The 10,910-nt window shown below is 42.9% G+C and overlaps 1 protein-coding gene across 1 annotated transcript in view; it reads left to right on the top strand.

Moving 5' to 3' along the window:
* Nucleotides 1-2,879: 2,879 nt before the first annotated feature.
* The window catches only part of METAP1 (methionyl aminopeptidase 1), a 29,157-nt gene continuing 21,126 nt past the window's right edge, over nucleotides 2,880-10,910 (top strand). Inside the window, exons 1-3 of the mRNA XM_083571618.1 lie at nucleotides 2,880-3,444; nucleotides 9,092-9,143; nucleotides 10,723-10,835. Coding sequence (XP_083427744.1) covers nucleotides 3,331-3,444; nucleotides 9,092-9,143; nucleotides 10,723-10,835 — 279 coding nt within the window. The 5' untranslated portion in view covers nucleotides 2,880-3,330. The remainder of the gene's footprint in view (nucleotides 3,445-9,091; nucleotides 9,144-10,722; nucleotides 10,836-10,910) is intronic.

Here is a 10,910-nt window from a genome sequence, read left to right as displayed (position 1 = left end):
ACATGGGAAGGGAGAAGCTTAAAATCTGGACCCTATGAATCTTTATTTAGATAATTCCTTCTAGGTAAATGTTGCCCTGAATTTTTGTTTTAATTTGCTTTTATATACTTCCACATTGGTGTTTATTGGTTTCAGTTTGCATTTTGTTTAATGTTATTGTTTGTTTTTGATATTGTATATCCCTTAGAAATTTGCAAAATATTAAGCATTTATACATTCTAATAAATAAAGTGAATTGCAGCTGTTTATATTCTCTCTGAGTATGCATGTATGAGAAACAGTTCGCAGGGGAACTATATAATAAACCCAATTATGAGTGGATCTGAAAACAGATATGCACCTCTGAATCATAGTCTACATATCCATAATTCATGAAATGTGGAAGGAATGGGAGGGGGATGTTGAATACATCCTGTTCTTGATGTACTCCCATTATCCAATGTATTTTTGATTAAACTATTATTAGTGACTAGACAAAAAAAAATATGAATATGTTTTATTATGCACATGCCAGCATCCTGTTACAACTGACAAGATGGAGTTTGAATGCCACTACTTTAATTTGGCTTCAAGATACACCCCTTTCTGTGAATTTTCTCTTTATTTTTTCATTTTGTGGAAATTCTTGTGAAAAACTAGAAGAGCATGGCTATGTATATTTCAGGGCTTGGAGCCAAAGTCATTAATATTTTCATTGGAAGATGAAACCTAATGCTGTACAGAGGGTTGGATGACTTGTTCTGGAGGCTGCTTTTGACAGTGCAATTATGTATTTTTGCATTCTTAATGCTTCACAACATTTTCTATACAATACGTTTGCATCTAATCTGTACAAACCATTTGTTTATTTATTTACAGTATTTCTTACCTGCCCTTCACCATGAGGTCCCTGGGGTGGTTGCGACAGTATAATATATACTGTTGCAGATATGGAGTAACAGTTTGGGGGTGTCAAGACACCCATAACAGAGTTAGTGAATGTTAGAAATTAATAAAATGCTAGAATTTGGGACTCTGAAGGGAAGATTCACCAGAACAGTAGAAAAATACGGGCTAAGCTTCCTTTCCAGGCCAGGGCCTCACTTGGGGTAGAAGTTGCTAAAAATGACAAAGTCATTAATACAGCAAGAGAAACCAACATTCAAGTCTACATCTTAGCAGGCTGGGACAGAGGCACAGAGATGGCGTGCAGGATGCCTTGAACTCCAATACTGTACTGCTGTGGGGAACAAGCCCTTCTTGAGATGTAATGCTCTGACGCCTTTCCAAAGTAGACCCAGGTGTAAATATGTGTACGATAAACTAATTTATTGCTCCTTGATTCCCAGTGGAAACGATCCTGCGTGAGTGCTGGAAACCCCCTGGAATTTTGCTACTGCTCAGCAGAGATTGGTGGTGGAGCACAATCTTTGTAATAATAATAATAATAATAATAATAATAATAATAATAATAATAATAATTTATTATTTATACCCCGCCCATCTGGCTGGGTTTCCCCAGCCACTCTGGGCGGCTTCCAACTGAATATTAAAAACAATACAGCATTAGACATTAAAAACTTCCCTAAAGAGGGCTGCCTTCAGTTGTCTTTTAAAAGTAAAATAGTTGTTTATCGCCTTGACATCTGCTGGGAGGGCGTTCCACAGGGCAGGAGCCACTACCGAGAAGGCCCTCTGCCTGGTTCCCTGTAACCTTCTCGCAATGAGGGAACCGCCAGAAGGCCCTCGGCGCTGGATCTCAGTGTCCGGGCTGAACAATGGGGGTGGAGACGCTCCTTCAGGTATACAGGACCGAGGCCGTTTAGGGCTTTAAAGGTCAGCACCAACACTTTGAATTGTGCTCGGAAACGTACTGGGAATGTACAATAATATTAAAACTGCAAACTTAAAATTATATGAACAAGTAAAACCATTATTTCTCTCTTTCCCCCCTCCACGTGTAATTCCTTGTGATTGAAGCAGAACATCTGGATAAAGGGAAATAATGGAAGACAATGAAGTTCAGCCAAACATTTGCTTCCTTTTGATGCAATTCAAAAGACAATTTTTAGTGGACGGCACCCTTAGGTCAAGGGTCAGTTTTAAAGTACTGGGGTCCAAAGTGAATATTAGCATCAAAATGGTGCTGTATCTGGTCTGCTAGTCATGGGTTACCGTTAGCCACCACTGCTGTAAGATGTAACACTTTACTTTCAAAGTAAAGCTATCTAATCAAATCAATCAAAAATTCTATTATGAAATCTTGCATATCTGATTTTCTATAGACCGTTTTGCTGATTTTGTTTTTTAAACACTCTCATGCTTTTTGCATTAATAAAGCAGCAAAAACAACACTGTTTACAACACGCATGCACACGCTCCAGCCAAAACAAAGCACTTTTAATCAAGTGTCAATGATTTGAATGGGAAAGTGTGCATAATACTGAATATATTGGTGAACATAAAACACAGAGAAATGCATTGCTTTGGGGGAAATAACTTGCAAAAAAGTGCACATTAGCCAAAACTGCACATAAAAACGTGCACACTAATGTGCTGGTGAAAATTTTTTTTTTTATTGCAAATTGCTGCAAAACGTGGAGAATTGAATATAAGATTTTGGGGGGGGGCAATGAAATGGACAGATCTTACACTGGGGCTTTCCTGAAGCATCATCCCATTGACACTCGACCTCCCACCCGCTTTGGCCTTTCATGCCCTCAAATCGGTACAACTCCCACCGCAGCCCTTCTTTTCTCACCACCACCACTACTCCGCCGCCAGAACCTGGGGAAGAAAACACGTCCAGCAACCCGACCTTTTCTTCCACCATCAAACTTACAAGTTGGAAGGCCCCCTTCGGGGATCCGAACAGGATCCCTCGTGCTTACATTCGGGAGCGAGAAGCGCCAGGGCGCACACGACTCGGGAGTTCAACCTCGGAGCTGCGCGTGTCTGTAGAAGGGAAAGGCACTCTGCACATGCCCAGAGGCACGCCCTCATGATCGCCCCTGGGCTGAATGCACCCGGACATGAAGGAAAGGAGGGAGGCAAATAAATATATATTTGCAACCGAGACTGAAATGACGACGGCTCGGCCTATCCCGCCCTGCTCCAACCACCCACACACCCCGCCTTTTGTCGGCCTGCTCCGCTCTCGCCCAGCCGCCGGAGGAAGCGCCTACCCAGAGCGGGCAAGCGAAGGCAGGGCCGGGCAAGGCCGGGCCTGGAGCTCCTCCCCGTTTCAGTCAGCGGAGAGTTCCGCCTTTCCCTCCTCCCTTTCCCGGTTTGCCGCCGCCTGGCTGGGCCGCTCTTGTGGCGGCGGCGGCGGTGGCTCCTCCAGCGAGCAGCATGGCGGCCGTGGAGGCCCGGGTGTGCGAGACGTCGGGCTGCAGCAGCGAGGCCAAGCTGCAGTGCCCCACCTGCATCAAGCTGGGCATCCAGGGCTCCTACTTCTGCTCGCAGGTAAGCCCTTGCTGCTGCCCGCGCGCGAGACAGAGGCGCGCGGGCGGCTGCTGCTGCTGCTCCTCCTCCCAGCCCAAGACACGGGCTGGCCGGCGTTCCCACGTTCCCTGCCCGCTGAGGGAAAACACGGCTGCTGCCCGCCTTCCCACAGTTTCCTGGGAGGGGGTTTTTTATGCCCGCGAATGGCTACCAGAGCTCCCGCCGCAGCTCCTCCCGTCCTCCCCGAAAAGCAGGTGGCGCATGAGGGCTGGGCCCGTCCTCAGGCAGCCCGAGCACGTTTTTTACTCGGAAGTAGCTTCCCAGGGGCCTGCTCCCGAGCCCCCTTTGCAAGCAGGACTCTCTCTGCCTCTCAAGTTTGCCTCCTTACGCCCCCCCCCTCTCTTGGGTGCCCTGGGAAAGGTCTGAACCACACAGACACGGGTTTTATTATTTGCTCGTTTCTATGCTCTCTGTGGGTTTCCTTCCCGCCCCCCAGGCAAAAACAGCGCCCTCCTGTTGTGGCCCTGGGTTTCTTAAACAGGTCGAAATGGAGAGGTGGGGAAGAAGCTGGGTTTGGGGGCCCCCATTCTGGACCAGGGGAGCCTACGGAGCACCGCTGCCTCCTGCTGCAAACAGGCCACAGAAATGCTGAAGCGGTTCTTCCTTTTGTGTGTCCCCCGTTCTGTGTTTCCATGTGCAACAGCTGTTTTTATCTATTTCAGCTCTGTCATCAAGATTTGCAGGGCATTTTTTGGAGATAAAGGGGCTGGGTATGGTGGCTGTGTGTGTTTTTCCCCCAGCCTATCTACAAGTAATTGTTTTGGTGCTTCAGACATTTTATTGCAGAGTGGATTTCGCTTCAGGTTTGTGCTTTTTGGCGGTACTATTTGTGCACAGTGTGTTTCAGCGTGAGGTTTTATTGGAGCCAGGACTCAGCCCTGAAACTATTTTACTTTTTTATTGTCTCACCTGGTCCTAGAACATAATTGAGAAGGGTGACTCTGAGCATGTGTGGGGAACATTACTTTCATCATTTATTTGCATGCATAGGTTTGCAGTTTGTCTGACTTGTGAGGTTTTCGGTCAGTTTGAACTGTGGCACCTTTATTTTTCAGAAGCAAGCCAGTTTCTGCCCATATATGGGTTAGAAGTGTGCTTTGTCTTAGATATCTAGGGTATCTGCCTCATGGGAAATTTAATCACTGAGATTGACACACAGCCTCTTAACTAATATTTCAAAAATTCACACTTGATGATTGGCTTTGACATTGTACTGTGCTAAAAGTTTCATGGGTTAATTATTTAACATGCATCATGTGGAGTTGTTTCTTTGGCCATGTGACACAACTGTCTTCCTGGTTATAGTCATACATAGTTGACTTTGCAGATTTTAGTCCTTCGGAGCTAAATTTCTTGGAAAGAATGAAATACGGTATAGTCTGATGTTGACTGACTGTATTTCCTAATATGCTGATTTCAGGAAACTGTAATTATAAATGCGATAATAATAGATTTTCCCCCTCTTAAAAGAAATGTAGAATGCATGAAGTCTTGCAAATCCCAAGTCATTCAGTCTCTCAAACCTCAATGGCATTTCCATTGATTAAAAGAAACACAAACAATATAAAGTGCCCAAAGACACAAACAGTAAAATCTTTTTGTTGTGCCTTGTACCATTATAATTACACACATAGCAAGAGGTGTGATAAAACAATATTTTAAAAGAGAAGTACTTGAGTCCTGGAGATATAGGCTTACTACTTACCACTTAATTTCTGGGGTTAGAAATATGTCAGTGTTGTGTTCAGCTATCTCTGAATCTTGATGCTGCAACATAATACTATCCTAGAGTTGAGAGTTCTAAAAAGACAGTTACTGCAACTTAGTGTTGCCATTCTAGTTTCTCAGGCTCCTAAAAGCTCTGAGTGATAAGAGCGGTATCTGTTTACAGTGACCTTTAATACATTGAAAGGCCGATAGGAATCTTCAGTGTGTTTTGATTTAAAAATGACTAAATTTTGCACCAAAACAACTAAAAGAGCACCAGGTGGAAGAGTAACATTAATAAGATAGAAATGTGAGGATGCAAGTCAGACAATTTTTCCAAAGAACATGAGAAGTTGGCCTGCTGGATCCAGCACCCTGTTCTCATATTAGCCAAACAGATGCCTGTGCTCTGGCCAAACAGACAGCGCTCTGCCTACCTGCAGTTCTCAGCAATCCAGAGGTACAATTACCAGTAATTCTCCATTTAGACCATTATTGTCTGCACTGTGACAACAGCTCTCCAAGGTCTCAGGCAGACCTTTCTCTTTACTAGTTGACGCTTAGAATTTGGAATACTAGGGGTTGGACTGGGACTATTTTTTTTTTATCACCAACCAGACAAAAGAAGCAAAACTTGAAAGATGTCTCTCTCTTCACACTACGTGAATGAACATTAAAATGGTAAACATGAGTGTAAAATGATGCAGTTCGGGGCAGAAACCCTCCAGTATCGCATACACGCAGATGGGATCTGAGCTTATACCTTCTATTTGTGTGTGAATAGCTATATAATCAAGGATACTCGTACCTCAACGTTAGATGTAGGCAGAGTGATATAGCAGCATCATATGCTCCCAGACCAGCTCTTTGAGATTGACTAGATCAGCCTTTGTGAACCTGGTGCCCTCCAGATGTTTTTGATTACTTCTATCAGCCATAGTCATCATGGCTGTACTGAAACTGATCTAGTTCATTCAGTGGTGCTTTGAGTTCAGTTTTTCACGTGTCAATTCTCATCCACCTACATGAGACTGATCTGCTCAGTGTCCACGCTTGGAAGGTTGGACTTCGAACCCCGGTCTGCCAGGTCCAACCTGCTATTCAACCCATTGGCTCCGAATGATCGAAGCCTGTGTTTGGAATCATAAACTTTACAAAAACACAAGTCCGTGCTGTAATGTGCAGACTTAGGCTTGTGCAGATCTACTTTGTTTTTATTACTAGAACCCAAAATCTACCAACCAGAGCCAGTTAGTTATAATGAATGGACAGGGTGCATCCAAGCACACGATAAATTTTGTTTTCAGTACCAGACCACAGTCATTTACGATATATAGTTAAGTTATTCATATACCACTTTTCAGGCAAACCCCCACAAGCTGTTTGCATTGAATTATTATAGAATCAAAGAATTGTAGAGTTGGAAGAGGGACCCCAAGGGTCATCGAGTTAATCCCCCTGCAGTGCTGGAATCACAACCAAGACATCCATGACAGATGGCCTCCCAACCTCTGCTTAAAACCTCCCAGTGAAGGAGCGTCCACCACCTTCCGAGGGAGTCCGTTCTACTGTCACACAGCTCTTACTGTTGGAGTGATTAAAAATAAAAGTAGCATCATTTCCCCCTTGTAAGGGTAGTTGGCCCATTTGGAAGAGCTACAAAGTTTGCAGTGGTAACTTACGTTGGATCAGCTCTCGCTGACACAAGAATGCCCATTTACGAATGTTGGGGAACTGGTAGCAATGCCTTCATGAGTTAGACACCACAAGAACAGAAAATCTCATCTCCTGGTAAGAAGTGATAGGAGATGACTCATCCCTTGTGTTATGTTTGAAAACAGCCTTCGGAAGGACCTTGAGTTAATCCAATCCAGCATTATTTTTCAGTGGGATAGGGATGAGTTGCATCTGTTCTTTTATATATAATGTTTTTGCTCTTGCTTTTACACTTGTTTTTAATGTGTGTTTTTGTAAGTCTCCCAAGCTTATCTTTCTAATAAATAAAATGATAATACAAAAACAACCCTGCTGCTGTTAAAAGCGGTTCTCTTGTCTTTTAACGCACTGCTGGTAAACAGAAACATAAGCGTTCAGTAGGACATTTTTTTAGGACATGAACGCTTTTTGCGTGTGACTGGCAGACTGTATTCCTGGCACCCACATTATACATGGGTCTGTATTTACCTCCCTGCCACACAATGCAGGAATAGATTGTAGCCACTGTCTTAATATGTTAGGAGCGTAGTCCAAAAAGAGCAAAGAGAACACCCAGCCTTTTTATTAGTTGGTACTGCTTCTGTGTGAAACAGGCTCCACCGCTGCTTCATGTTTAGTTCTGTTAAAGATTGTGGGAGCAGCTTTAAGGATGTTGCCTTATTTCTTACTGGAAATGGTTCTGGCCTGCATAACAGTGCTAATATGGTTCCTTCATCGTATCTGGAACTCCAGAGTCCTCCTGATCTCCCACAGTGGGACAGATTCCGTATTTATCTATAGCCGGGAGGGGATGAGTGTGACAAAAAAGGGAAGGTTTTTGAGTAAAGAAAACATGAGTAATTTTGACTATCGCTGTCTTGGCAGCTGAATGATTGTTTTTAAGGTTGTGCGCAGAGCTGGAGATGATGCTTCACAGGCAAATAATGCTTGTTTGTTTTTTGAGGGTGATTAAAAAAGGGGACAAAAACAAGACTTTGGCATTATTATTATTATTATTATTATTATTATTATTATTATTAATTTATTAAATTTAAATACCGCCCTTCATCTGAAGATCACAAGGCGCTTCCCATTGAAGTGAATTCCCTTAGTTGTCTAAATAAGTTTATGGAGGATAACAGGAGTGGGCTGCGCTTCTGTCTCAATTCAAGGGTTGCAGTGTGTGTCAAGTTAATCTGGTGTTTTGTGTGAAGACACCAGTGTGGGAAAGTAGAGGGCCTGGGGGAAAAAAACCAGCCAAAAGATTCAAATCTCTCTCTCTTTATCAGTAGCTAAATGGTGTCCTTGAGCTAGCTGAAGCTGCTTCTGGAGGTAGCAAATAAACAAAATGGAAAATCTTCCGGTGTCATAAATCCCATTACTTTTCTTACAAGAATAGGAAAATGGGGCAGTTTCACCATAACATGATAGCTGCTGGTGAAATAATCACGTTTGCTCTTGGTAATTACATCGCGGGAGATGTTCACTTGATTCAACATGGCTTCATGTGCACATTTGACCCCTTTTGGAAGACGGAAAGGTGGGCATGGCGAATGGAAGCATATAACAATTAGATTTGGTGTCAGTGCTAGATTTGGATTTTGCAACTGGTATGTGAGGCTCAGGGAGGGGTGGCACCTGCAGACAGGAGAGGAAACAGGGAAGCATCCATACACAGTCTGCAGAGGGAGTTAAGGGATTGTGGAGCTGGCAGTGGTGCAATCTCCTCCCATAATATGGCTGATTACTTGTTTGGTGCTGTGAGAATATTGTTCAGGGTGGATTACCATCAATGTAATAATAGGGAAGCATGGAGTACTAAGAAGGTTCTCCTCACCTGTGCCATTGGTCCTTTTGCCATGGAGTTATTCTTCTGTAATCCTCTGGGAATTGTAGCTCTGTGATGGGAACAGGGGTCTCCTAATAGCTCACAGCACTCTTAACAAACTATGTTCCCCACGATTCTTTGGGGGAACCCATGAACTGTTAAAATGGTATCACAGTGCTTTAAATGTGTGGTGCATATGTGACCTCTCCAATTAACATACCGTGTTTGAACTGAAATTGGATTTCTTAATGATGTAAACATACTCCTGTCTACTTTATAGTCTATGTCTTGTAGCTTGCAGAACTACTTTATATGATTTAAATATATTGCAAAGCATTGCTAACTTTATACCACTTGCTTTTTTCTTTTTTCTTTAAGGAATGTTTTAAGGGAAGCTGGGCTACTCACAAGTTGCTACACAAGAAAGCAAGTAAGAAAATACTTTTGCTTTTATCATACTCTTTTGTCGCCCTGACTTGCACAGAGTTATAGGAGGTGGGGAGGGGACGGTTGTAAGCCATTAATCCAGCCCCTTGTTCAGTGCAGTTGTTCCATTGTTAAAGCATTCCAGATGGCTTTCCAGCACTTGCTTGAAGACCTTCAGCAACAGAGAGCCTGGCCCCCTTTAGGTAATCTGTCCCACTGTGAACTGCTCTTTCTGTTAAGATGTTTATCTTCATGTTCAACCAAAATCCACTCTCCTGTATCTCAAGACCATTAGATAGGGAGAGAAAAGTTCTGTGAGTGTCAACTTAAGGCCAGTGTGAAGATGGGTGCTCCTTTATTAGGCAGTACTTTTCAAGTCCCTCACAATTTTGGCCCAATTTTCATTAGGCACATCCAACTGTTGTTGCTTTTTGGGGGTTGGGTTGGGCAGAGTTGTTGAGCTTTTTTTAGGGGGCATTGCACAGAGTTGCTGAGCTTTTTGGGTGGGGTGATGCGACAAACTGCTCACCAACAACGACAGCGCTAAACGGAATACTACTTCTGCTTTCTGCATTCCAAAACGTTCAATGCAGTGTCAACGGAGAGACATAGCGCTGGGAGTAATGTACCAGTGATCGACCAGGATCACATACAATCAACCACGATCGACCTGTTGATTGCGATCAACCGGTTGGACATAGCTTGACTATACCACTTCAAATTGCAGGTATGGACTTGCATGTGATTGCATGCAACTCCATACAGCACACATTCCCTTCACATTCTCTCCAAACAAAAAGGTGTTGTGGGGGGAAAGGGCTTTCAATTGGCCTTCTCCCTGATGTGCTTCCTTTCTATGTACACTAATCTTTTTTTGTTTATTTTGTTATTTGTTTGGATGGGCATTCAGTTACATGTGAGGCTATATTGTCGGAAGCGGTGTAGCTCAGATGCAGGTTTGAAGCTTTAGTTCCTTTCCCCCCCAAAAAACCTTCTGTTTATTTTCCGAGTCTCCCATGCACTCAATCTTACCCAGTTGTGAGTGGGTGTGTTACTGGAGTTTTGACTTTTTTGTTTCTTAACCATTGCTGTTCTTTACCACATCAGAAGTTGTTTCTAAATAGCTGGGAATGCTGTTGGAATATTATTAATGACCAATGTGGTTGAGAGAAGCTGATGCAAATAAAAGCACAGAAAGTGAACAGAAAGTCCGTGGCACTCGTGGAAGCCATAAACTTTCAAATAATGGTTCTGTGTTTGCTGCCATTAGTGACAAGGTTGAAGGATTTGATCTGTGTTCTGGTTGTAGTTGCAATCTTGAAATCTAGGTTAGGTTGCTTATGTATCATATCTTAATCCAGTTTCAGGAGCCTTTTAACAAAAAAAAAGTAGATTGGATCTGTATTTCAAGGGAAAAGCAAGCTTAAAAAGTCCTTTTCTAAAGGAAAAGGAAGAGTTATGAATATACTTCTCTAATTCCTTTTTGACAGATATTCCTTCTGGGTTTTTTTATGAAGTTGGTTGTCTTATAATTATAGCATTATTTTGTAATTTTGTTTTGTTGGGGTTTTTTTTTTTTACAGAGGATGAAAAAGCGAAGCGGGAGGTTTCTGCCTGGACTGTAGATGGTGACATTAACACAGATCCCTGGGCTGGCTATCGATATACTGGAAAACTTAGGCCACATTATCCACTGGTAAGTAGCTGAAATAACTGAAATGGTGTATCACTTTTTTTTTTAAAATAAAATATTTATTAAGATTTTACAAAA

Source organism: Podarcis filfolensis (assembly GCF_964270895.1).
Source record: "Podarcis filfolensis genome assembly, chromosome: 9".
In the NCBI taxonomy this organism is placed as follows: domain Eukaryota; kingdom Metazoa; phylum Chordata; class Lepidosauria; order Squamata; family Lacertidae; genus Podarcis; species Podarcis filfolensis.
The sequence above is the reverse complement of the archived record's forward strand: the minus strand, read 5'-3'. Positions and strand labels throughout refer to the sequence as shown.